This window comes from Ceratotherium simum, chromosome 22, assembly GCF_057802395.1.
Source record: "Ceratotherium simum simum isolate JZ-2026a chromosome 22, ASM5780239v1, whole genome shotgun sequence".
NCBI lineage: Eukaryota > Metazoa > Chordata > Mammalia > Perissodactyla > Rhinocerotidae > Ceratotherium > Ceratotherium simum.
The window spans coordinates 8,508,480-8,535,759 of NC_141921.1; the positions used below are offsets into that span (position 1 = coordinate 8,508,480).

Here is a 27,280-nt window from a genome sequence, read left to right on the forward strand (position 1 = left end):
AACCAAAGACTTGGAACTATTTCCAAAAATCAAAGCCACCATCAAAGGACAAAGGGGCATGTGCCAGGGATACGGAAGATCATTCCCAATGGGATCTCCAGAACTGAGCTAAACAATGAGATGGGCATGCAAACTTGTGGAAACGATGTTGTGGTAGGAGAGAAAACTCGGTGGCTTCCTGATTTGGGTATCCTTAACGGTGCTAGTCTAACTTCACACATTAAAGAACCTTTGCTTAAATTTCCCTATTAAGGGGAAAAGGGGAATTGTGTGCTGGCTAATAGGTAGATGATGTCTAAGGTCCTTTCTCTATCTTATGTTCTGGTTTTTCTACCACTGTACTTAAATGTGATTGAACAAACCCTGGACACATGAATGAGTATGTGTTAAGCAATGAAGCTTTTTACTGTAGCGAAAACTGCTAGTTTGGTCTATTTTAAAGCGAAGAGCCTCCTTAAACCAAAATGGCTTTAAAAGGTTAGCAGCTGCAGCTAAGTATGTACGAACAACTTGCCTCAAACTCTTCAGTGATACGGGAGAAGTCCTGTAGCACTGTTGAACATGAATTTCTTCTGCTCAGTAACCTCTCATTTTGGAGAAATGGTTCACACGTTATTAGAAAGACATTTAATGTGTTTAATGGCTCAAGGGTAAGCAGCCAGAAATTTTGATATTGATTCTTGGTTTTAAATTAATTAACATTACTAAACATAAATGTATTAAAAAGAAAATAGTGATTTTAGTTTCATATCTACTTTTAAATGTGTAAAGTTTTGTAGTATTGCACAGCTGCAGAATCTATAATTGTGTTTTCTTATTTTCCAAATATCAATACCTGCCCTTTCATTCTCTGCATGAAAATAAAACCAGTGACTCTTGTTTAGTTAACAATTCTTTGATGCTATATCTAACTATGCAAAATATCTTCTTTTTAATTCTGAAAGTAATTATAAAAATGTTAAATATCATTATATAATTAATAATAAAATAGCTACCAATTTTAAGGGCTTACCTTATTCAAGGCACAATTCTGAGTGCTTTCTGTATCTAACAATAATATAAGTCTTTTAAAGGTAAGTGTTATTCCCACTTTACATCTGAGGCGCCTTTAAATTGATGGAAGTCACATTGAAATGTAATAATCAGGAAGCCTCACACAGAGTAGGTGGCAGTTTTGTGGCCTCCATTTTTTATAAAATGTGCCTCCTTTCACATTACCTGGTATACAGTATGTAGACAGTAAATGTTTATGGAATTTTATTGCCACCTCCCTAAATTGCTGTGTTTCTTTTAGTATATATTTTATTTTGGACTACAGCTTAGTAAAATTCACTGATGTATAATTATGACTTTGATTGAAGGAAACTAAACTATATCCTGTTTTGAATTAAAATGAGATTACTTTTTCCCATATCTGATTTATTAGTAATCCTACTTTCCATTAGCAAGATAGAAAAGATCTATGCTTCAGAGACTGAGAATTTTACTAATGATTAATATACGCTAGCCATCAGATGTTCTGTTATTTTTCTCCCCAAACGTTAGATTAAAAGATAAGATTTTATCTTCCAATTTTGGATTCTAATAGCAAGAACTGGTGAATATCAGCTACTAATTATATTTCATTTCTTCAGCAAGGCCAGAGTTTGAGACTTCCCACTCCCTAACCACCACCACCCTCCAGCCCACCCCCCACCCCCCAGGGACCAATGAGTTGTTTGTTTTATTCTACCTAGTTTGTGATTAACCATTTTCTTTCATGCATTTTCTCATCCCTTCCTTCTTCCCCTTCCTCCCTCCCTCGTTTTACCCCCTTAGTGAGGGCATTTGTTCTTTGTCTTTTCAAATTTGTCACTTTAGCTTTTGGCTTTAGGAGTTGATATGGCAGCTTGTTATTTCCCCTCCTCACATAGGTCTGTAATGAGTAGGCTGTTTGATTTATTAAAATCTTTTATAATTAAAAAACAAAGCCATTCCTCCTTGCCACAGAACACTTGTCATTGCTTCTCCCATTGGGTTTGAGATTTCAGGAATCCAATTGCTGTGGAAACCATTTATCCCTTCATGACACCTAACTCTGATGAACACCATGTGTAGTTAGGTTGACAACTTTGGTGCTGCCACTAGATGCACTAGCACGTTTTCTGTCTTTACAAGGGAGAAAATACCACAATTATGAGAACCACACTTTTCTCTTAAAATAACTTGTTTTTCCTGTGTCTGTTTTTATTCTAATGTTTTGAACTGGATTTTTGCTGCTAGTAGTGTGCTGTGAATGATCTTGAGAGGAAGAAGCAGAGCCTCCCAGCCATGAGAAAGATTTGATATCTGTGTTGTGAAGTTCTTGTAAATTGTAATGGAAGGAACTGATGAGTAGGAATTTTGTAATTTGGGGCTGTCCATTGGCCCTACAGGCTTGTGATGATTGCAATTTGAAAATCTCAAAGTAAACATGATTCAGATCTTAGGAAGATTAATCAGATTAATTAAAATGTTAACAAAGTCTCTCTTTGATTAGAACAAATTGTTAGTTAAGGCCACTAGAAAGCATCAAGTGGCTGCGTGATCACTGTATATTTCTTAACTACTTCCAAAAAATTAGAATGATTTGCCAATACCTGGTAGAAAACTGATCACTTTGTTGTTTTTTATAGTTAATTGAATGGCTAATGTGCCTTTGAAGGCTATACCTCTCTTGAATATGTTTTGTGTAGTTTTGAAATTTGTGTTACGTATTAATTTAAACCCAGTAAGACACCTACATTTTTGTAATTATTTTCCCTTCTAACTCATTTTCACAAAAAGAAAATTTGGGAATACACAATTTCCGGGCAAAATTGTCTTGAAATTGAATTCTTAAAACCACTAACCCAGCCAGCCAGCCTACCTGCCTGCCTTCTTTCCTTCTTTCCTTTTTTTGGGGGTGCGTTGTTTCACTAGTATTTAATATCACTTGTGAGACTAGTGCTGTGATGGCATCTACTGTGTGATATCCACTTAATCCATCGGTGTGAAAGCAACAAGGACTTATTTTCTCCCTTTTGTAGGAAATGACATTCCAACTGTTTTTTGACATCTTTAATTTCAGAGGCTGCCAGTGATCAGATCAGGGTCAAGACTGACTTCAGATATATTAGTAAGAAGCAGAAAGAAAAGTGAGGTCCTGACTGTCTAGTCTCCTGGTCTACACATCTCCATTGATGAATTAAAGCTATATGGGTGTGAAATTTGGTATGGAGGCTTAGGCTGCTTGACCACCTTTATCCCGTAATAGTTGTGGAATGTGAAAATCTGAATTTTCATGGGGGCACTGATATTTCATGGCCAATAATGGGTTTCTTAAGGCCTTGTCATTTCAGATTGCCATGAGGTCTGGTTATTGCTGCCTAAATGTGTATCTGAACCTGCCTCCCAGTGAACTTACTGCAGTGGTGCTAACTTGTCTTGACACTCTTGCTGACAGTTCTAGTGGCCCTTAACACGGTCTACTTTCTGTAGTCACAGCACAAGTTTTGTGGAGGATTCAGCCTAAATTTCTGGGATGAATTTCTATAGACAAGAAATATATTGGCTTTAAAAATTAAGAGGTTTGATTCTGTTTTGAATTTGGATATCAAATGAATCTGAGCACATGACATTTTAATGCCATTTGTCTTTTCAAATAGATTTACCTTCTAATGCATGTGACGGCAGGACTTTGCTCATCAGCTAGAACATACATTTCAGAGGAGTTGTTACCTAAAATATTATCATAAGGCATAAGAAAACACACGATTTAAGTTGCCTTTCATGAACATAATTAAGAATTAATAAGCCAGTACCAGTGGCTAGTCCCCAGAATTTCCACTGTTTTGCCTTTTGTGACCTATGTTATTAAAAGTCCATTATTTTTACAGACTTTATTAAATTGGATCTTATTAAAGCATTCTATATTTGCATTTGGTCTTTCATAATTCATTATTATTATGACATTTACTTTTTACCATCAGATCTGAAAACATATCATAAGCTACCCTTTTCTCTTGAAAGAAATGCTAATTTCAAACAGTCCTCTAATAGAAGAGAAAAGCTTTATCAGTTTTTTCATTTATTCCAGATCGTGTTAAGAATACTAATGCTAGACTTCGGTATGCTAATATCTCTGAGGTTTTTTTGGTCAAAAGCTTAGAATTATTATTTTTATCCCATACTAAGTATAAAACTAAAAGACCTGCTACTACTGGAGAAAACACAATTTAAAGTACAATTCTTGATTCTAAAGGCTTGTGAAAATGTTGCTAAATTCTGTTCCGACTAGGATAATGCTAGTCAGTTTAACTTTGTACTATGCAATATTTGTCCTATTAAAGAAATTCTTTCCTCTTAAAATTCATTTTGTTTGTTTTTCTCATAGTTTAGGGTAGTACAGCTTGCAGTGTTTAAGACTAAAAATCCTATGCTGTCAGCCCCAGACAGCGTTTAGGGTGTGCTGCTTGCTTTTCTTTATGATAATCATTTCTGTATCATTTATGATGTAATTGAAAACTCAGTATAGCAAGATTTTACATACTGAGATCAGACAGGCTGCCTAATTTTAACATAACTAATAAAACACTTAATGAGTTTTTTGTTGGAGTACTAGTGAATTTATTAAACTCTGAAGTGAAACTTACTTTTGGATTTTGTCTCATTTTAGATTTCTGACAATGTGCAATAGACACTTTGGCAGTGTTGTTGCACAGACCATTCGGACTCAAAAAACAGATCAGTTTCCACTTTTTCTGATTATTATGGGAAAGCGATCTTCTAATGAAGTATTAAATGTGATACAAGGTAAAGTACATGTCACAAGGGAAGTAGAGTGTCTTGTGTATTTAATAACCTTGTAATATTTACCATCAAAGCTGACAGTAATTCTTTGTATTGCTGAATATCTTTGCATTTTAAAATATAGAACATCCTACAAAAGAACATTTTCAAAAAGTATAGGTGCTATGAAAAATGAAATATGCTACATGAAAATCCAACAGAAATGTCTTAATAAAATTGCACAGCCCTTGGGACATAGGATAATCATGTTAAATGTTTAGAATTGCTAAATTCTGTAAACTAGCAATTAAGTCATAACCAGTTGTCAGATATGACATTTCTTATATATATATATATTGATTTCTTGCTGTAATGTTGATTAGTTGAAAGAAATGCTTGAGTTATCTGGAAAAACCAAAGACTGGATAGTGTGAATTGAATTGTTCACAGTGGCAATTGTTTCCACTTATTTGTATGAATCCATGTCTGGGATGCAACCCTGAGGCATGAAGCTATAGGATGCCAGTGAATTTAATCATAGTGCACATTCTTTGAAAAAAAAAATGTGAATGATTTTTTTTTTTTTACTGTTATTAATGTACCCCAAGGATTAGTATAAAATATTACCTTATTCATGTCAAAGCCTAAATTGAAATCAGCATATCTTCTCTATGCCACAGGGAAAAAGATGTTACAAGTGCCCCAAGCTAAAGCTTGTGTCTGAGTTACTTAATTTCTGTCACTATTTAAATCAAAAGTTCTATAACAGGTAATGTGATGGAGATGGGGTGTAAATTCTAGTGCCCTTAAAACTCGAGTAAAACAAAACCTCTATTATGTATTCTCTATAACTAGAGCATTCAGTTTCATAAACCATGTTAAAGAAGACCTGCTAGGGGAACAAATTGCATGGGGTAAATGGATAATGAAGACAATATTTCATGCCTGTTTTCCCTGTCACAGGCAATATTACAATAGCTAGTGGTTCTCAAAGTGTGGTCCATGGATCCTAGCAGTCCCCTAGACCCTTTCAGGGGATCTGCAAGGTCAAGATTATTTTCATAATAGTAATAAGACTTCTTTTTGCCTTTTTTAGTGTGTTGACATTTGCACTGGTGGCGCAAAATCAATGTTGTGTAAAACTGCTGGCACCGTAGCACGAATCAAGACCATGACACAAAACTGTACTAGTAGTCATATTTCTTTACCTCCATATATGTACAGTTAAAAAAAGTATTACTTTTATTAAATTTTAACTCTTTTTATAGTTTGTGTGACAAAATGGGGGTTATGGAGAAAGCACTTCTGCTGTATTTTAGGGTACACTGGTAGTCTCAAAGAAAAGCACTTGTGTGGTTTCTTGGGCAGTTGAACTAGTCTTTTTTTTTTTTTTTAAACAGCACATCATTTTTACTTGAAAATGACTGACAGACAAACTATACTTACTTAGCCTGAGTATTTGGCATTTTATCCAGAATGAACAAAGTGAATCTGTCACTTCAAGAAAAAGAACTGACAATATTTGTTGCTAGTGATAAAATTTGAGCTTTTAAGCAAAAAGTTATATCCTCCACCATAAGATTGACAGCCTAAATACTTTTCTGATGACATCAGTGGTGATGTTAACAAATGTGATTTTTTGGTATCACATAATTAGGTGTGTCAACATTCAGAGGAAATGTGTAACTCAGTGAACGAGTATCTTCCAAATGACCATTGCAGGTTGTTAGAAAATCGTGCATGGGTAAAAGATCCATTCAAAGAGCAAGATAGACCAGTGGATTTTAATATAACAAAGTACAAAAAGTTCATAGATGTGGTTCCAAATTCCTTACGTACCTAACCTTGAAGAGACTTCCACTGGTCAGTTCGGGTACATTAAAGAAGAATATCTACAATTATCTATTAAAATACTCCTCCCTTTTCCAGCTACATATCTGTGTGAGGCCAGATTTGCTTCATAAATTTCAACCAAGACAACACTGACACTGGTTTAATGTAGAAGTAGTTACGAGAATCCAGTTGGGTTCTATTAAGCCAGACATTAAAGAGATTTGCAAAAATGTTCAAACAATGCCGTTCTTCTCACTAAACTTTCTCTTTTGCAATGCAGAGTCATTTCTTATAAAAATGTGATATTTATATTAACATGTAATGGGTTTATTGTTGTTACTTTTAAATGAATTGATAAATATGTTTTAAATATTTCAGTTTTAATTTCTAACAGTTAATGTTGATAACTATAAAATTCTTTGAGGATCTTGATAGTTTTTAAGATGTAGAGAGGTTCTAAAACCAAAAAGTTGAACACAATTGCAATAGGCTATGAAGAATAAATATACCCTGAACTGAATTAATTGGTACCTTTTCTCTGTCTTGGATCATTAAGGGCTTAGGTATAAAGTACCTACAAGTCCAGTTTGGCAGTGAGTCCTTACAGTTAGGGCTGAAGCATAGTTGATAAGCAGTAGCTTAAACCTGAAAATTAATGGCCAGTATGTAGTCACCTGTATAACTATAATATTTTCCTATTGTTCATTCCGGTACCTGCCATAAAGTACTCATGCCCCATACCCTGAATCTTAGTCCCTACGGTTTGCAAATAAGAAATGGAAACCCAAAGATTTGCCCAGTAACAAAATCTACATTGAAGGTGCTCCTAAACTTTTTTTTTGCCATTTGTCATATCCGTTAATAACAACTACCAGTGATTGTGTGTGTACTATGTACCAGGCACTTTACATTATCTCTAATCTTTCTAAGAACCCTACAGAGGTAGTGTTATCTTCATTCTGCAGATAAGGAAATTGATCCTTAGAGAGCTACAGTCGCTCACTCATTCACTTATTCACTGGTTTGCTAACTGAATATTTATTAAGCCCTTGTCATGTGCTAGGTAATTTCTAGGTACTAGGTCGTATAGTTTGTAAGTAGCGGAACTAGGTTTAGAATTATGACTACAAAATCAATTCTACTTTCTCAATACCGTGATACCACATCAAGATAATATTTGTTCTCTAGCTTATTTATTGAGAGAATAGTGCTGGTGTGACCAAATTAGATCATTTCTTTTGCTAAGGACCACAGATACTACCCAACCCCATGCTGCCAGTGGTCATAAGGAAAACTGGGAAAAGGACCGTTGAAAGATCATGTTAGTCAAGCCCTACTCTGGAAGAACACCAGCAAGGATGCTTGCTATTTGTTTTCCTGTTAGTGGCCATTTCATTAAGGGGACAACAAGACCCCTTCTCAGGCCCTGGAGGAAGATGGACTTTTTTGCCTGTAGCTTTGAAAGAAGAGAAGAATTGCTATATCTTTATATATCATCATGAATTTCTCTCTTGTAGATGCATCCAAAGCAAATAACAGAACTTAATGCATTCATGAAATGGCATATATGTGCTATATGTTTGTTATGGAGTTGGACAGGGAATCAAATAGCATTAAGTAGAATCAAACATTTTAATTACTCTCTTCATAAAGATTATATAGCATAGTCATTTGAAAGCAGCTGAGAGGGGAAAAATACCAGTTGGTCAAAAAAAAGAAATAGATTTTTTTCAGAAATTGAATTACTGTTTGTTACACCAAAGAATTTTTATTGATAGAAGATAATTCTAAGTAAACAGTGTATTGAGGTGGCAAAGAGGATAGATTTTTGAGTCAAACTCATATGGTTTCAAATCCTAGTCCCACCAGCTTGAGGAAATTTACCTTAGTTGGACAGGTTACTTGAGCTCTCTAAGCCTCATTTTCCTTCTCTTTAAAATCAAAATCATAATGACAACTTCGTAGAATTTTTGTACAGATTAAATGAGATAATATATACAAAGTGCTTAGCCAAATCACTGGCATATAACCAAATGGTAGTTGTTGCTAGTGTGATTAAATAGGTAAGATTTCATAACTTAAAAGAACTTTTTATCCTCATGACTTGGACATTCTCCTTTATAGTGTTAAAAATTCTTCATATTAAGAAACTGTTCCCTCAAATCTAAATATTCTGAAATTTCAACTGCTGGTATATTGCGCTACTCTTTCTTATATAACATAGGAAACTTCAATTAAAACATGAAAGTATTTTAACTAGATATTAGCATAGTAGTCTGTAAATTTTTTTAGACTGTAGTTATTCCTTACTGATTAATTGTAGAATCACTTTCCATTTTATAATAACTTTAATAGTGTAAAGTTTGACAATCTCCATGTGTTGCTAGGTAACACAACAGTGGATGAGTTAATGATGAGACTCATGGCAGCAATGGAGATCTTCACAGCCCAACAACAGGAAGATATAAAGGATGAGGTAAGGTGAAAGGTTAAGTAGACCTTTAATAGGATTTTGATGAGATAATTTGTCAAATGGTGATGCTTGCCTATGTCATGATTGGTAAATAAGGATGATGAAGATGCATTTCCAGATTAACTAAGGACTTTTATGCCATTGAGTTTACCTTTCAGTCCATTCTTTTTATGACCCCAAGACCCAACAATTTGTTTAACTTTATGGACATTTATACTTTGCTAGATTTGGAGTGGTGGCTGGAGGTCAACTTGCAGGAAATGAATTCCAAAGTATGTTTACAGAAGAAAATACAGCCCAGGAAATCCGGTCTACCATATAGGGTTTTCAGTCACTGTTAACGTCCTCGTACTCTTTTTAAATATTAAGATTGGTTAGCAGTAAACACATTTCACATTTGAACGTATTTTTGAAGCACTGTAAGAATTAGTAAAAGATCTCCAGAATTCTGGATTTCTCCATCTCCCAAGCATATTTAAATGGTATAGATGACATGAGCATGGAACCTCAAATAAAATAATAGTAACAACAATATTAATAATGACAATAGTAGTCAACACTTACTGAATATTTATGATGTGCTAAGCACTGTGGTAAGCACTTTACATTTATCATCTCATGTGATCCTCAAAACAACCTCATGAGGTTGTTTATGAGTCAGACAGAGTTCTGGGAGGAAACAGATGGCACTTTCAAACTAGGTTATTTGAGAAAATTTAATAAGGGAACTGTTTATAAAGATATAGACAGGGTTTATGGAAGTCAACAATGGATAGTACAGACTCTAGGGCTAAAGGGAGCCCTTACCACCCCTGGCATAAAGGTCTAGGAGAGGGTAGGTTATGGAGAGAACTGCTTCTGATAGAGGGATATAGCCAGCCCTTGGTGACCTGGTAGGGAGGAAACCAGAGAATAGCTTCACTTTCCTTCCACACGCTGAGCTCCTGCTAGTACCTCCTATTGACATAACCTAATGGGAAGCTGAAAGGCAAGAGAACCTCCCTGGTCAAAAAGCTAGGTGGAGCATGGATACTGAGGGCCAAATGGAAGATAATCTAGCACAGATTGGTATTATTATCTCCACTTTTCAGATGAGAAAACTAAGGATCATAAAGGTTAAGTTAATTTACCTAAGGTCACACAGGTGGTAGGACCTATAATAATCTCAAGTAATCATTAGTACTTTATCCGTCAAGAAATTTCTGAACTTGGAAAATAGCCTTAAGATAAAATATGAAACAAACACTAGCATTTGTTGATTTGAGGTGTTAAGTTCACAGATATTTATAAAATTATCCTTTTTAATTTTCTGTTTGTTTTTAATTAAAAAAAAAGATTTCCATAGAACAAATAAGGGAGAGTTTGATTTCTGAGGAATGATCAGAAGTTTCCAGGTATGATGAGTGTTTTCAATAGAACACCCTTTAGCTATTGCAAATGGGAAACATGTAGATAATTTCATTATAACCTTGTACTATTGTATTTCACTGTATTTACTTGTTTCTGTCTTCCATTAGACTGTTTATTAAGAGCAAAGGTTGTATCATATTCACATTTGTAACTCTATCCCCTAGCAGTGTACCAAGGACAAAGTTGGCACTCAATAAATGTTTGTCAAATGATTGAATAAATGAATACTTGAAAGAATTTATATGAAATAATGTGACTTGAAAAAATAATACTTGATTACAATGGTATAAAACCTGGTGTATCCATATTAACAAATATGAAAATTTGGAGTGCTATAACTAGTTTAGTGTTTTAATGCTCATTAGATTTCTTTTATTGCTGTAAAAATGTTAATTTTGTAATTTTTCTTAATAGTCAGTGTTTCATTTACTCTGAAGGAAAGGTAATCGGGTATATGGTTGAAAGATGTTTATCTGTTACTCTAAATTGACAGTGACATTTTGAAATAATGAAGTACTGTACTTATTTAGGAATTTGTAATAATAGGTGTGTTGCCATTCAAGATTACGTTTATCCTGGAATAGAGGCATTGATTGACAATAATTCACTAAACTCGTTCTTCAGCCGTCTTAAATCTTGAGTCTCAGTACTAGATTTACAGATTATGCTGTATAATAATGTGAATGCACAATATTTGCATGCATATTCCCAGTTCATTCTTTCATCTGAGTTTGTGTTCCTTATAATTCATTGGTAAAGAAATTGACTTTAATTCCTTTAATACGGAGCACAAAATTTAATACGAGGGTTACAGGAAAAATCCAAGGCTCCATATAATTGAAATTTTTATTGAAATTTAACTGCAAGAGGTAAGAATTTCTCTTTGTTTTTAGAGTGTCTTCATGAAAGTTATCATTCAGGTCACAAGTAGAGTTCCTAAGAAAAGCTTTTCTAAATTTAAAGACTTCTTTTGGACTATGCAGAGATCATAATGATTTGGTATCTGCTCAGTATGTGACAAGAAACACTGTCCCTTGTAATTGGGAATTTGCCTTTTTAAAAAATTTCAAGTAAGACTTTATCTTAAGCTTGTAATTAAAATCACATTCGTGAACAGATTTGGAGGATGGCTTCCTAGGCCTGAATTTATTTAAACTTAACTTTGGTTCACTTACATCCATCACTTCAGTGATTCCATCATATTAGTGCAACCAAAAATGTCTATACTATATAAAGCTTTTATTAAATAAAACCAAGCCTAAACCATATTCATACCCTGAATCATTCTTCAGTGGCCCAGAGTGGACTAACCTGTATATCACTAATTATTCTATCTCTAACCAAGAAGTATATATTATATGAGTCTCTGTTTTGACAGAACTGCCTATAGCTTTATTCATAGACATTTTCATTAATGGTATTAGTCTGGTTTTGTGTTTACTGAGCATCTATCAAGTACATAGCACTGGACTAGGTCCTGAGGACAGAGAGGTGCTTTGCTCTGATGAAAGGCTATTGGCAGAGAAGGGATGAGGAGGAAAGCAAATATCACTACATGGCAGTAGCACATTTTAGAATCTATTTTTGCTTACAGCCTGGTTCCAAACAATAGGTGCTTTCTAACCTGTAAATGGATTCAATTTTTTTCATATGCACTATTTTTTTAGCCATGAGTAATTTAGAAACCTCTGATTATCCAGAGTTTATGGTACCTAGTTCCTAATCTATTTATTGTTTTATTCATTTGTTTGTTTGTTCATCCATTCAACACTAACTTATTTAGGATCCTATATTATAGGTGCAAGGATTACTCCTTTCCAGCCTAACCTCTCTGGTTAACTTGTATCTGAGCAATAGCTCAGTAACTGTCACAATCCAGATATTAGAGATCAGGGCAGATTTCAAGGGCAGTTACATCATTTTCATTTCTTTAGTAATTCTAAGAATATACTGTTGGAACATGGGCAAAATATGCCAGAGGGACAGTCTGGGCCTATCTTAAAGGGTGCTGATTTGGACTCAGAAACAGTACTGCCACAGCACAGGGCGGCCATGCTTATTGGCTCATGGCAGCTTTTGTGTTGCCAAAGGCAATTGTTGGCTCTGTGGTTTGCTGCATGGAATGTGTAGCTTTTTTGTCCTAAGCTTTGTCTTTATCTTAGTGTTTTAAGCACTCCACTCATTTTCCTTTCCTCTATTTAAAATCTCACCATTGTCATACTATTCTCTTTCCAGAGCCAACAATGATAAACAGGATACAGATTCTGGCTTCTGTTGATGTTTTCTTTAAAACAGGAATAAGTCATCACAAGACAGACAGAGAATAAAAACACTATATTTGTGCAAAAACTAAAGTGAAACATAAAACAGACCAACCTTCAAAAGGATATTTTGCTATCAGTCTTTTAGAAAATATATCTGGACTACTTCCTGAAGGTACCAAGGATACTGGCCAGTAGTTCTGTTAGGAGAGTTTTCCCTGATAGAGCTGCATGTCAACTTATATGTGAGATACAAAAAAACCAAAAATGCAGTATTTTTAAACATCAGAATTCTACTGAAAATGCAATAGTCATAGAAGATCTAATACCCAACAGTAACTTTGAGCAGGAAGGGCTAACTGAGTTAACTGTTGAGGATTAGGGCACTAAATGGATAGCTGAGTATACCATAGATGACTTTCTGTAGGTAATTGCTTTCTGTTCAGAAAAAGGATTCTTTTCTTTTTTTTAGATATAATTTACATATGACATTGGATTAGTTTCTGGTGTACAACATAATGATTCGATATTGGTATATATTGCCAAATGATCACCACAGTAAATCTAGTTAACATCCATCACCACACATAGTTACAATTTTTTTTCCTCATAATGAAAACTTTTGAGATCTACTCTGTTAGCAACTTTCAAATGTACAATACAGTATTGTTAACTATAGTCACCATGCTGTACATTATATTTATTTTATAACTGAAAGTTTATACCTTTTGACCACCTTCACTCATTTTACTCACCCTCTACCCACCCTACCCCCCAACCCCCATCTCTGGCAACCACCAGTTGTTCTCTGTGTCTGTGAGCTTGATATTCTTTTTTTAGGTTCTGCATATAAGTGAGATCATATAGTATTTGTCTTTCTCTGACTTATTTCACTTAACCTAATGCCATCAAGGTCCATCCATGTTCTCGGAAATGGCAAGAGTTCCTTCTTTTTTATAGCTGAATAATATTCCTGTGTGTGTGAGTGTATGTGTGTATACCACATTTTCTTTATCCATTCATCCGTTGATGGACATCTGGTTGCTTCCATGTCTGGGCTATTGTAAATAATGCTGCAGTGAACAATGGGGATGCATATATCTTTTCAAGTTAGTGTTTTCGTTTGCTTTGGTTAAATACCCAGGAGTGGAATTACTGGATCAAATGGTAGTTTATTTTTAATTTTTTGAGGAATTTCCAAACTGTTTTTCATGGTGGCTACACCAATTTACAATCCCACTAACAGTGAACAAGGGTTCCCTTTTCTCCACATTCTTGCCAACACTTGTTATTTCTTGTCTTTTTGTAATAGTCATTCTAACAGGTGTGAGGTGATATCTCATGTGGTTTTGATTTGCATTTCCCTGATAATTAGTGATGTTGAGCACCTTATCATATACCTGTTGGCCATCTGTATGTTGTCTTTGGAAAAATGCCTCTTCAGATCTTCTGTCCATTTTTTAATCAGATTTTTTTTTGCTGTTGAGTTGTATGAGTTCCTTATATACTTTGGATATTAACCCCTTATCAGATGTATGATTTGCAAATCATTTCTCGCATTTCTCCCACTGGTAGGTTGCCTTTTTGTTTTGTTGATGGTTCCTTTGCTGTGCAGAAGCTTTTTAGTTTGATGTAGTCCCACTTGTTTATTTTTGCTTTTGTTGCATTAACTTTTGGTGTCAGATCCAAAAAATCATCACTAAGACTGATGTCAAGGGACATACCACCTATGTTTTCTTCTAGGACTTTTATGGTTTCAGGTCTTACATTCAAGTCTAATCCATTTTGAGTTGATTTTTGTGTATGGTGTAAGATAATGCTTCAGTTTCATTCTTTTGCGTGTGGCTGTCCAGTTTTTGCAGCACCGTTTATTGAAGAGACTGTCCTTTCACCATTGTATATTCTTGGTTCTTTTGTTGTAAATTAATTGACCACGTGAGTTCATTTCTGGGTTCTCTATTCTGTTTCATTGATCTCTGTGTCTCTTTTAATGCTAATATCATACTGTTTTGATTACTATAGCTTTGTAATATAGTTTGAAATCATGAAGCATGATGCCTCCAGCCTTGTTCTTCTTTCTCCAAGATTGCTTTGGCTGTTTGGGGTCTTTTGTTGTTCCATACAAATTTTAGGATTATTTGTTCTATTTCTGTGAAAAATGCCATTGGAATTTTGATAGAGATTGCATTGAATCTGTAGATTGCTTTGAGTAGTATGGACATTTTAACAATATTAATTCTTCTAATCTGTGAGCACAGAATATCTTTCCATTTATTTGTGTCTTTAATTTTTTTCGTCAGTGTCTTACAGTTTTCAGTATACAGATCTTTCACCTCCTTGATTAAATTTGTTCCTAGGTATTTTATTCATTTTGATGCAATTGTAAGTGGGATTGGTTTATTAATTTCTCTTTCTGGTAGTTTGTTACTAGTGTGTAGAAATGTAACAGATTTTTGTATATTGATTTTGTATCCTGCAACTTTACCAAATTCACTGATTAGTTCTAACAGTTTTTTGGTGGAGTCTTTAGGCTTTTCTCTTTATAATATCATGTCACCTGCCACTAGTGACAGTTTTACTTCTTCCTTTCCAATTTGGATGTCTTTTCTTTCTTTTTCTTGCCTAATTGCTCTGGCTAGGACTTCCAATACTATGTTGAATAAAAATGGCAATAGTGGGCATCATTGTCTTGTTCCTGATCTTAGAGAAAAAGCTTTCAGCTTTTCACCGTTGAGTATGATGCCAGCTGTGAGCTTGTCATATGTGGTCTTTATTATGTTGAGGTACTTTCTTTCTACACCCAGTTTATTGAGAGTTTTTATCTTAAATAGATGTTGAGTTTTGTCAGATGCCTTTTCTATATCTGTTGAGATGATCATATGATTTTTATCCTTCATTTTGTTAATGTGGTGTATCACACTGATTGATTTGCAGATATTGAACCATCTTTACATCTCTGGAATAAATCCCACTTGATCATGATGTATGATCCTTTTAAAGTATTTTTGAATTTGACTCGCTAACATTTTGTTGAGGATTTTTGCATTTATGTTCATCAGGGATATTGGCCTGTACTTTACATTTCTTGTACCGTCCTTGTCTGGTTTTGGTATCCAGGTAATACTGGCCTTCTAAAATGAGTTTGGAAGTATTCCTTCCTCTTCTATTTTTTGGAAGAGTTTGAGAAGGATTGGTATTAATTCTTCTTTAAATGTTGGTAGAATTCTCCAGTGAGGCCATCTGGTCCTGGACTTTTGTTTGTTGAGAGATTTTTTTTTTTTGTGAGGAGGACCAGCTCTGAGCTAACATCCGATGCCAATCCGCCCCCTTTTTCTTGAGGAAGATTGGCCCTCGGCTAACATCCATACCCATCCTCCTCTACTGTATATGGGACGCCACCACAGCATGGCCTAGCAAGCGGTGTGTTGCTGCGCGCCCGGGACCTGAACCCACGAACCCCGGGCCGCTGCAGCGGAGCGCGCGCACCCAACCGCTGCGCCACTGGGCTGGCCCTTGTTGAGAGATTTTTGATTATTGATTCAGTCTTCTTACTAGTAATCGGTCTATTCAGATTTTCTGTTTCTTCATAATTCAGTCTTGGTAGGTTGTATGTTTCTAGAAATTTATCCATTTCTTCTAAGTGATCTAATTTGTTGGTGTATAATTGTTCATAGTCTTTTATGCCTTTATATTTCTGTGGTATCTGTTGTAGTGTCTCCTCTTTCATTTCTGATTTTGAATCCTTTCTTTTTTCTTCGTGAGTCTAGCTAAAGGTTTGTCAATTTTGTTTATCTTTTCAAAAAACACAGCTCTTTGCTTCAGTGATCTTTTCTATTGTCTTTTTAGTTTCTATTTCATTTATTTCCACTCTGATCTTTGTTGTTTCCTTCCTTCTACTAACTTTGAGCTTTGTTTTTTCTTATTTTTCTCTTCCCTTGAAATGTAAAATTAGGTTGTTTATTTGAGATCTTTCTTGCCATGAGCTTCCCTCTTAGAACTACTTTTACTGCATCCCTAGTTTTGTTATGTTGTATTTCCATTTTTATTTGTCTCAAGTTATTTTGTGATTTCTCTTCTAATTTTTTCTTTGACCCGTGGTTGTTCAGTAGTGTATTGTTTAATCTCCACATATTTGTGAACTTTCCAGTTTTCTTTTTGTGATTCATTTCTAGTTTCCTACCATTTTGGATAGAAAAGATGCTTGATATGATTTCAATCTTCTTAAATTTATTAAGACTTGTTTTGTGGCCTAACATATGATGTATCCTGGAGAATGTTCCATGTGCACTTAAGAAGAATATATATTCTGTTGCTTTTGGGTGGAATGTTTTGTATATGTCTGTTAAGTCCATCTTGTCTAACATGTCATTTAAATCCAATGTTTCCTTATTGATTTTCGGTCTGGATGAGCTATCCATTAATGAAAGTGGGATATTAAAATCCCCTACTATTAATGTATTGCTGTCTATTTCTCCCTTTAGGTCTTTTAATATCTGGTGCTCCTATATTGAGGGCATAAATATTTAAAAAGGGGTTTTGGGTTTTGTTTTTGTTTTTTGGTGAGGAAGATCAGCCCTGAGCTAACATTCATGCCAATCCTCCTCTTTTTGGTGAGGAAGACTGGCCCTGGGCTAACATCTGTGCCCATCTTCCTCCACTTTTTATATGGGGTGCTGCCACAGCATGGCCTGACAAGCGGTGCGTCAGTACGCACCTGGGATCCGAACCCGGGCCACCAGCAGTGGAGCGCGCGCACTTAACTGCTATGCCACAGGGCTGGCCCTTAAAAAGGGGTTTTTTATCCAGTGATTTTTCTCCTTAGTTAGGCCTAGATCACAGAAGATAATAATGTCTCTCATCTTGATTTGTATATTCATTTCATAAATATTTATTGGTCTTTTCCTATGTACCAGACACTGTGTAGGGCACCAGTAACACACCTGTGAGCAAGATAGACAGAGTTCTTGTTCTTACAACTCTGAGTTGTAAGAACAACTCTGAGTTGTAACTCAACTCAACTCTGAGTTCTTACAACTCAGCAGTTCCAATAAAGTCTATGGAGTGATTAGGTGGATGAAGGCTTGGGAACACCTAGCCAAGGTGAGCTAGACATGCTATTTAGGCAGCTTGACATGGAGCATACAGAAGGGCTTTTGCATACTCCCACTACAAGCTATGAGGTAGGTAAAACAAGTGAGAATGAAGATAAGTCACTCTTCGGGTTCCTGCCACGTGCAAGGCATAGGTCTAGTCTCTAGGGCAGTGTTTCTCAGTGTGATTCCTGGTCTACAAGAGTACTCACTTATCTACCAAGGATTGTAGGCAGTTGGGCATGGATAAGCAATGTAATCAATTTTGTTCACATTTCAAAATTTCAAATCCCATTTCATTCATCATATCTGTTACAATTTATTAGACTGCTCTGTATAACAAGGATTGCTTTGGTTGTTTTGTCTTGACAAACATTCATTTAACTGGGGCAGTTGACTTTGGCTTCTGAACTTTCATGTCATTCCATGTTATTGTTAAATTTACATTCATTTTTACTTTCTTAAATTAGTCATATTATATTGTTAGTTCCCCAAAATTGATCATGGCTCAAATGTAGTTCTTTGAAGTATAAAAGTAATGATGAGAATAGTATAATAAATACTGTAAATCAGTATAACGTAGTTCAAACTAGTTCAGCATCAGTGTAAACATAATTCAGAGAATTCCAGTGCTAGTATAGGAGATACCGAGGCAGCTGACTCCGATTGTGATGATTTCGTACTAGCTGTCATAAAAGAAAATTTTGATTGAGAAGTGAATATATGAAAATTGATTCTATAGGAGAAGCAATCCATTTACCCCTAGTGCCAGTGTTTCTTTGTTATTAAATTTTTCATAAAAAGGCGAAGCCTTCAAAGTTTTTATTTCCTTATTAAGTAAAGCTCAATGACCTACCTCTCTGTTAAATCAATAGATTTTTTTTCAGAACAAGAGAGAAATAATACATACCACTTAAAAAGAAAAATCTTATTGGTCAAGGCAGAGCAGTGACCAAATCACAGAGGAGAAATTGTTTACAAATTGCACTCCTTGAGGTAAAAAGGATGCAAATCCTGCTACTACCAAGAAACTTGTAAAGACAGCTACAAAGTTAACAATTTAAAAAATGTTTAGGGGCCAGCCCAGTGGTGTAGTGGTTAAGTTCGCATGCTCTGGTGGCCTGGGGTTCGCAGGTTCAGAACCCGGACATAGACCGATGCTCCGCTCATCAAGCCATGCAATGGCAGCGTCCCATATACAAAATAGAGGAAGATTGGCAGCAGATGTTAGCCCAGGGCTGATCTTCCTCACCAACAAGCAGAAAGCTTGTTCCAAGAAAGAATAGCTGAGAACTTCCCAAATCTGGGAAAGGAGCTGGAAATACAAGTGAAAGAAGCCAATAGAACTCCTAACTATATCAATGTGAAAAGATCATCTCCACAGCATATAGTAGTAAAGCTGGCAAAAGTCAATGACAAAGAAAAAATATTAAGGACAGCAAGGTAGAAGAAAATAACTTAGAAATGAACCCCTATCAGGCTTTCACCAGATTTCTCAGCAGAAATCTTACAGGCTAGGGGAGAGTGGAATGATATATTCAAAATACTGACGGACAAAAACTGTCAGCCAAGAATACTCTACCTAGCAAAATTATCCTTCAGATATGATGGAGAAATAAAAACTTTCCCAGATAAACAAAAGCTAAGGGAGTTTATTGCCAAAAGACCACCCCTACAAGAAATGCTCAAGAAGGCCCTCATACCTTAAAAAAGTAAAAAGAAAGGGGTTACAAAGCCTTGAGCAAGGAGATAAATAGATAGACAAAAATCAGAAAATTGCAGCTCTCTGTCAGAACAGGTTAGCAAACAAATATAACATTAAAGATAAAGGGAAGGAAAACAACAAAAATAAATATTATCTCATCATTTTAAGCACAAACTAACAAGACAAGATGGAATAAGTTGTGACAATAATAACTTAGAAAGGAAAGGGGAAGGGGTTGGAATGAGTTTAGTCTAAGGAAATAAGAGGCTATCAGAAAATGGACTGTCTCATCTACAAGATTTTTTTTTTTTTTTGCGAGGAAGATGGGCACTGTGCTAACATCTGCCAATCCTCTTTTTGCTGAGGAAGACTGGCCCTGGGCTAACAACCGTGCCCATCTTCTTCCACTTTATATGGGACGCCGCCACAGCATGGCTTGACAAGCAGTGCATTGGTGTGTGCCCGGGATCTGAACCAGCAAACCCCGGGCCGCCACAGCGGAGCATGCACACTTAACTGCTTGCGCCACCGGGCCAGCCCCTACAAGATTTTTTTATATAAACCTCATGGTAACCACTAAACAAATAATTAGAACAGAGACACAAATGCTAAATAAAGAGAAAACTGAGAAAACCATCATGGATAACTACCAAACTGAATTGGTAGTCAGAAATACATGGGACGAGAAACAAAGGAAATGCAGAAGAACCGGAAAATGAGTGATAAAATGGCAGCATTAAGCCCTGATATATCAATAAGCACTCTAAATGTAAATGGATTGAATTTTCCAATCAAAAGACACAGAGTGGCAGGATAAATTAAAAAACAAGACCCAACAATATGCTTCCTCCAGGAAGCACATCTCAGCTCTAAAGACAAACACAGGCTCAGAGTGAAGGGATGGAAGACAATACTCCAAGCTAATGGCAAACAAAAGAAAGCAGATGTTGCTATACGTATATCAGACAAAGTGGACTTCAAGGTAAAACAGGTAATGAGAGACAAAGAGGAGCAGTATATACTGATAAAAGGGACACTCCCACAAGAAGACATAACACTTATAAATATATATGCACCAAACACAGGAGGACCAAAGTACATAAAGTAACTATTAACAAACCTAAAAAAAGATATTAACAACAGCACAATAATAGTAGGGGTCCTTAACACCCCACTTACATCAGTGGATAGATCATCCAGACAGAAAGTAAACAAGAAAATAGTGGATTAAATGAAAAACTAGACTAGATGGACTTAATACATATATATAGAACACTCCATCCAAAAACAGCAGAATACACATTCTTCTCAAGTACACATGGAACATTCTCAAGGATAGACCATATGTTGGGAAGCAAGGCAACCCTCAATAAATTTAAGAAGATTGAAATCATATCAAGCATCTTTTCCAACCATAATACTATGAAACTAGAAATCAACTACAACAAAAAAGTTGTGAAAGTCACGAATATGTGGAGACTAAACAACATGCTACTGAACAACCAATGGATCATTCAAGAAATTAAAGGAGAAATAAAAAAATATCTGGAGACAAATGAAAATACACCATACAAACTCCTATGGGATGCAGTAAAAGCGGTCCTAAGAGGGAAATTCATAACAATAGAGGCCCACCTTAACAAACAAGAAAAATCTCAAATAAGCAATCTTAAACAATGCCTAACAGGATTAGAAAAAGAAGAACAAACAAAGCCCAAAGTCAGCAGAAGGAGGGAAGTAATAAAAATTAGAGCAGAAATAAATGAAATTGAAACAAACAAACAAAAAACAGGAGAAAGGATCAGTGAAACTAACAGCTGGTTCTTTGAGAAGATAAACAAAATTGACAAATCCTTCGCCAGACTCACTAAGAAAAAAAGAGAGAAGGCTCAAATAAAATTAGAAATGAAAGAGGAGAAATTACAACAGATACCACAGAAATAAAAAAGATTATAAGAGAATACTGTGAAAAACTATATGCCTACAAACTAGATAACCTAGAAGAAATGGATAAATTCTTAGACTCATACAACCTCCCAAAACTGAATCAAGAAGAAATAGAGAATCTGAATAGACCCGTCACAAGTAAAGACATTGAAACAGTAATCAGAGATCACCCAAAAAACAAAAGTCCAGGAGCAGATGGCTTCTCCAGAGAATTTTACCAAACATTCAAAGAAGATTTAATACCTATCCTTCTCAAACTATTCCAAAAATAGAGGAAGATGAAACTCTTCCTAACACATTCTACGAGGCCAACATCACCCTGATACCAAAGCCAGACAAGGACAATACAAAGAAGGAAAACTACAATATCACTGAAGAACATAGATGTAAAACTCCTCAACAAAATATTGGCAAACTGAATACAACAATATGTTAAAAAGATCATACACCATGACCAAGTGGGATTTATACCAGAGACACAGGGATGGTTCAACATCTGCAGGTTAATCAACGTAATACACCGCATTAATAAAACAAGGAATGAAAACCACAAGAGCATCTCAGTAGGTGCAGAGAAAGCATCTGACAAGATCCAGCATCCATTTATGATAAAAACTCTCAACAAAATGGGTATAGAAGGAAAGTACCTCAACATAATAAAGACCATGTATGACAGACCCACAGCCAATGTCATACTCAATGGGGAAAATCTGAAAGCCATCCCTCTGAGAACAGGACAAGGGTGCCCACTCTCACCACTCCTATTCAACATAGTACGGAAGTTTTGGCCAGAGCAGTTAGGCAAGAAAAAGAAATAAAAGGAATCCAAATTGGCAACGAAGAAGCGAAACGCTTGCTGTTTGCAGACAACATGATTTTATATATAGAAAACTCTAAAGAATCCATTGGAAAACTGTTAGAAATAATCAACAGGGTCTGGCCCGGTGGCACAAGCGGTTAAGTGGACGTGCTCCGCTTCAGCGGCCTGGGGTTCGCAGGTTCGGATCCCAGGCACACACTGACACACCACTTGTCAAGCCATGCTGTGGCGGTGTCCCATATAAAGTAGAGGAAGATGGGCACAGATATTAGCTCAGGGCCAATCTTCCTCAAGAAAAAAGGGGAGAATTGACATCGGATGTTAGCTCAGGGCTAGTCCTCACAAAAAAAAAAAAAATCAACAACTACAGCAAAGCAGGGTACAAAATCAACTTACAAAAATCAGTTGCATTTCTATACTCTCATCACGAACTGACAGAAAGAGAACTCAAGAATATAATCCCATTTATAATTGCAGCACAAAGAATAAAGTATCTAGAAATAAATTTAACCAAGGAGGTGAAAGACCTATACAATGAAAACTAAGACATTATCAAAAAAAATCGATGATGACATAAAGAAATGGAAAGACATTCCATGCACATGAATTGGAAGAATAAAAATAGTTAAAATGTCCATACTGCCTAAAGCAATCTGCAGATTCAATGGAATCCCAATCAGAATCCCAATGACATTCTTCACGGAAATATAACAGAATCATAAAGTTCATATGGGGCAACAAAAGACCCAGAATAGCTAAAGCAATCCTGAGAAAAAGAACAAAGCTGGAGGCATCACAATCCCTGACTTCAAAATATACAACAAAGCTATAGTAATCAAAACAGCATGGTACTGGTATACAAACAGGCATACAGATCAATGGAACAGAATTGATAGGCCAGAAATAAAACTACACATCTACAGATAGCTAATCTTTGACAGACGAGCAAAAAACATACAATGGAGAAAGAAAGGAAAGTCTCTTCAATAAATGGTGTTGGGAAAACTGGACAGCCACATGCAAAAGAATGAAAGTAGACCATTATCTTTTACCATACACAAAAGTGAACTCAAAATGGATCAAAGACTTGAATGTAAGACCTGAAACCATAAAACTCCCAGAAGAAAATCTAGGCAGTACCCTCTTTGACACCGGTCTTAGAAGGATCTTTTCAACTACCTTGTCTACTCGGACAAGGGAAACAAAAGAAAAAATAAACAAGTAGGACTTTATCAGACTAAAGAGCTTCTGCAAGGCAAAGGAAACCAAGATCAAGACGAAAAGACAGCCCACCAATTGGGAGAAAATATTTGCACACTATATATCTGATAAGGGGTTAATCTCCATAATAAATAAAGAACTCACACAATTGAACAACAAAAAAAAACTCAATCAAAAAATGGGCAGAGGATATGAACAGACATTTTTTCCAAAGACGATATACAGATGGCCAATAGGCACATGAAAAGATGTTCAGCATCACTAATTATTAGGGAAATGCAAATCAAAACTACAAAGATATCACCTTACACCCATTAGAATGGCTGTAATCACCAAGACAAAAAATAACATGTTGGAGAGGGTGTGGAGAAAAGGGATCCCTCATACATTGCTGGTGGGAATGCAAACTGGTGCAGCCACTATGGAAAACAGTATGCAGATTTCTCAAAAAATTAAGAATAGAAATATCGTGAGACCTAGCTATCTCACTACTGGATGTTTATCCAAACAACTTGAAATCAACAATTCAAAGAGACTCATGCACCCCTATGTTCATTGCAGCATTATTCACTATAGCCAAGAAGTAGAAGCAACCCAAGTGCCCATCGACTGATGATTGGATAAAGACGATGTGGTATGTATATACAATGGAATACTACTCAACCACAAAAAAAGACAAAATTTTCCCATTCACAACACCATGGATGGACCTTGCGGGTATTATGTTAAGCAAAAGAAGCCAGACAGAGAAAGACAAACACTGTATGATTTCACTCTTATGTAGAAGAGAAACTAACACATGGACAGAGAGAACAGTTTGGTGGTTACCAGAGGGAAGGGGGTTGGGGGGTGGGCACAAGGGATGAAGGGGTGCATTTATATGGTGACTGACAAATAATAATGTACAACTGAAATTTCATAATATTGTAAACTATTATGACCTCAATAAAAAATATTAAAATTAAAAAACAAACCACAATGAGATACCATCTCACACCTGTTAGAATGGCTATTATCAAAAAGACAAAGAATAACAAGTGTTTGCAAAGATATGGAGAAATTGTGGAACAGTTTTGATTGTTTCCTCCTTTTGGCTATTGTGAATGTTCATTGCAGCATTATTCACAATAGCCAAAAGGAGGAAACAATCAAAATATCCATCAACAGATGAATGGATAAAGTGTGGTATATCCATACAAGGACTATTATTCAGTCATAATAAAGATTGAAGTACTGATACATGTGCAATATGGATAAGCTTTGAAGACCTTGAAATGAAAGATGCCAGACCCAGAGGGTAAATATTGTATGATTCCACTTATATGACATGTCTTGAATAAGCATATTTATAAGAACAGAAAGTAGATTAGAGCTTATCAAGGACTGGAGGACTCTATACAATGAGTATAGAGTTTCTGTTTGGGGTGATGAAAATGTTAAGGAAGTAGATGGTGATGGTTTGCACAAAATTGTGCATGTACTTAATGCCACTAAATTGTATACTTAAAATAGTAAATTGTATATTATGTATGTTTTACCATAAGAAAAAAAAAGAAAACACAAACAATATGCATGGATGTTCATTACTTTTGAGTGCAGAGATGTGAGAGATTGCTGTGGGCTGGCAATATGAGTTGTTGATTCTTGGGCTCAGTACTTGCTGGACACTACTGGGAACTGACTAGAGTGGAAAAGATTCAAGCACTGCCTTCATGAGCTTTAATCCTGAGCAGTTTATTGTTCTGTATTAAATTCCAAACTTTTACCTCTTAGGGAAGCAAGGATGTCAGTTGAAGTACCTTAAAGAAGGGAACAAGCATGTGTTGAGTGTCTGCTAGTGCCAAGCACTATGTTAGATACTTTCTGTAAATAATCTCTTTTAGTTTTTATGATAATCTTATGAGATAGTTATTATCCCCGTGTTGATGAGGAAACTGAGGTTTATAGAAGTTAAATAATTTGCCCAAATTCACACAACTGTGTCAAAACCAGAATATACACTTCTGTGCTGTTCATACATGATGATCCCTTGTAAAGCTGAGTTACATTTACATTAAAGATTCGTGGGTTTGGGGCCGGCCCCGTGGCTTAGCGGTTAAGTGCGTGCGCTCCGCTACTGGCGGCCTGGGTTCGGATCCCAGGCGCGCACCGAGGCACCGCTTCTCCAGCCATGCTGAGGCCGCATCCCACATACAGCAACTAGAAGGATGTGCAACTATGACATACAACTATCTACTGGGGCTTTGGGGGAAAAAAGGAGGAGGATTGGCAATAGATGTTAGCTCAGAGCCGGTCTTCCTCAGCAAAAAGAGGAGGATTAGCATGGATGTTAGCTCAGGGCTGATCTTCCTCACAAAAAAAAAAAAAAAAACATTCGTGGGTTAAACTGAAGCAGCGCTCTTACCAAGATTAGCTAGAATCAGAGTGGGCTGACCTGAAGAGTATGTCAGACATTCCCAGATTCCTAAATATCATATTCACTTGAGTAGAATAAGAAAGTTTGTCATAACTGTCTACTCTTATGTATGGAATAATGCTCACTGTTAAGAAGGTACATCCACACCCTGTTTATTTACATTTGTTGCTCTTAAAGTGCCTGTTGATGGATCTGTTCATCCATGCTTGACACCTCAGAGTAGAAGTTAATAATTTGTCATATATGAAACTAATGTAAAGAGATTTATGACTCAACATTGGCATTACAATTCAACACACCTGTTCAGAGCTAGCTTTCCACATTTTTCCTTCCCTTGCCTGAGGTGGAGACTTCTTCATGGATTACAGTAACACTTTTTGACGAGCTTAGACTGGGCTGAGCTGCCTTGTAATGACAGAACACAATTGATGATATCTCAGTAATGCATTCTTTTTTGATTTAGGCTGTCAACATTTATTACTGTAAAGGCCCTCATCGTTGAATATCTGGCCCAACCTGTCCGCTTTTTGTTTTTAGTAACAGTAGAGTCTAACAAAGTGTGTCATTTTTCTAGTTATGCAATATTAGCTAGCTTTGGGGTAAATATATCTAGTTATTATGTTTTCTTTTATGTACCATTGTTTTAAACGTAGCTATCTTAGTGTTCTCCAAATAAAGATTAAAACCTTCTTCTTCTAAAGTCTTCTCAAATGGCTATTGAGACCTTCCCAATGTCATAAACCTGACAGACACCTAAAGAAATAGTTCACTGAAGCTCTCTTAAGGCAAGTCCTTTAAAAAGATTCAGAAGAAACTTTTGATGTCTTAAATATTATACTACCTAAATCCCTATCTTTGGAGACAGTCATAAATTTCATGAATTTTTCTTTCCCACTACCCAATATATGGCTATGTTTGTGAAAAGGAATTTGGGAGCTGAAAGTACCTGTGCATTCTACCTTTACTTTTAATTTGTTTGCTGCCAGATTACGGGCCTACCACTGGTTGTTTCTGGGGAGGTTTTTTAAAAAAAAAAAAGTGTGAGAGACAGTACTTTTCTTTAAGGAACTTACTATCTACAGTTGGAAAGCTAAAGCGTATCCTTACAAAAACAGTTTGGTATATGACCTAGAAGAGTTCAGAAGAAGCAATCCTTATAGTCAGGAGAGACTCTTCTGAAGAGGTACGATTTGATCTGGTACTGAAAAGGACAACAATTTGCATGTGCAGAGGTAAGAGGAGAGAGCATTACAATGTGGAGAAAGTATGAACAAAGGAATAATGTAAGGAAGTGAAAGTCATGTTGGTCCAGTTTA

The 27,280-nt window shown here is 35.9% G+C and overlaps 1 protein-coding gene across 5 annotated transcripts in view; it reads left to right on the forward strand.

The window, feature by feature from the left end:
* FAF1 (Fas associated factor 1) overlaps window positions 1-27,280 on the forward strand; it is a 487,297-nt gene that overhangs the window by 390,474 nt on the left and 69,543 nt on the right. For all 5 annotated transcript variants that reach the window (XM_087445969.1, XM_087445971.1, XM_004438535.3 and 2 more), the window contains 2 exons: window positions 4,676-4,812; window positions 9,009-9,097. In XM_087445969.1, the coding sequence (XP_087302095.1) occupies window positions 4,676-4,812; window positions 9,009-9,097 (226 nt within the window). The remainder of the gene's footprint in view (window positions 1-4,675; window positions 4,813-9,008; window positions 9,098-27,280) is intronic.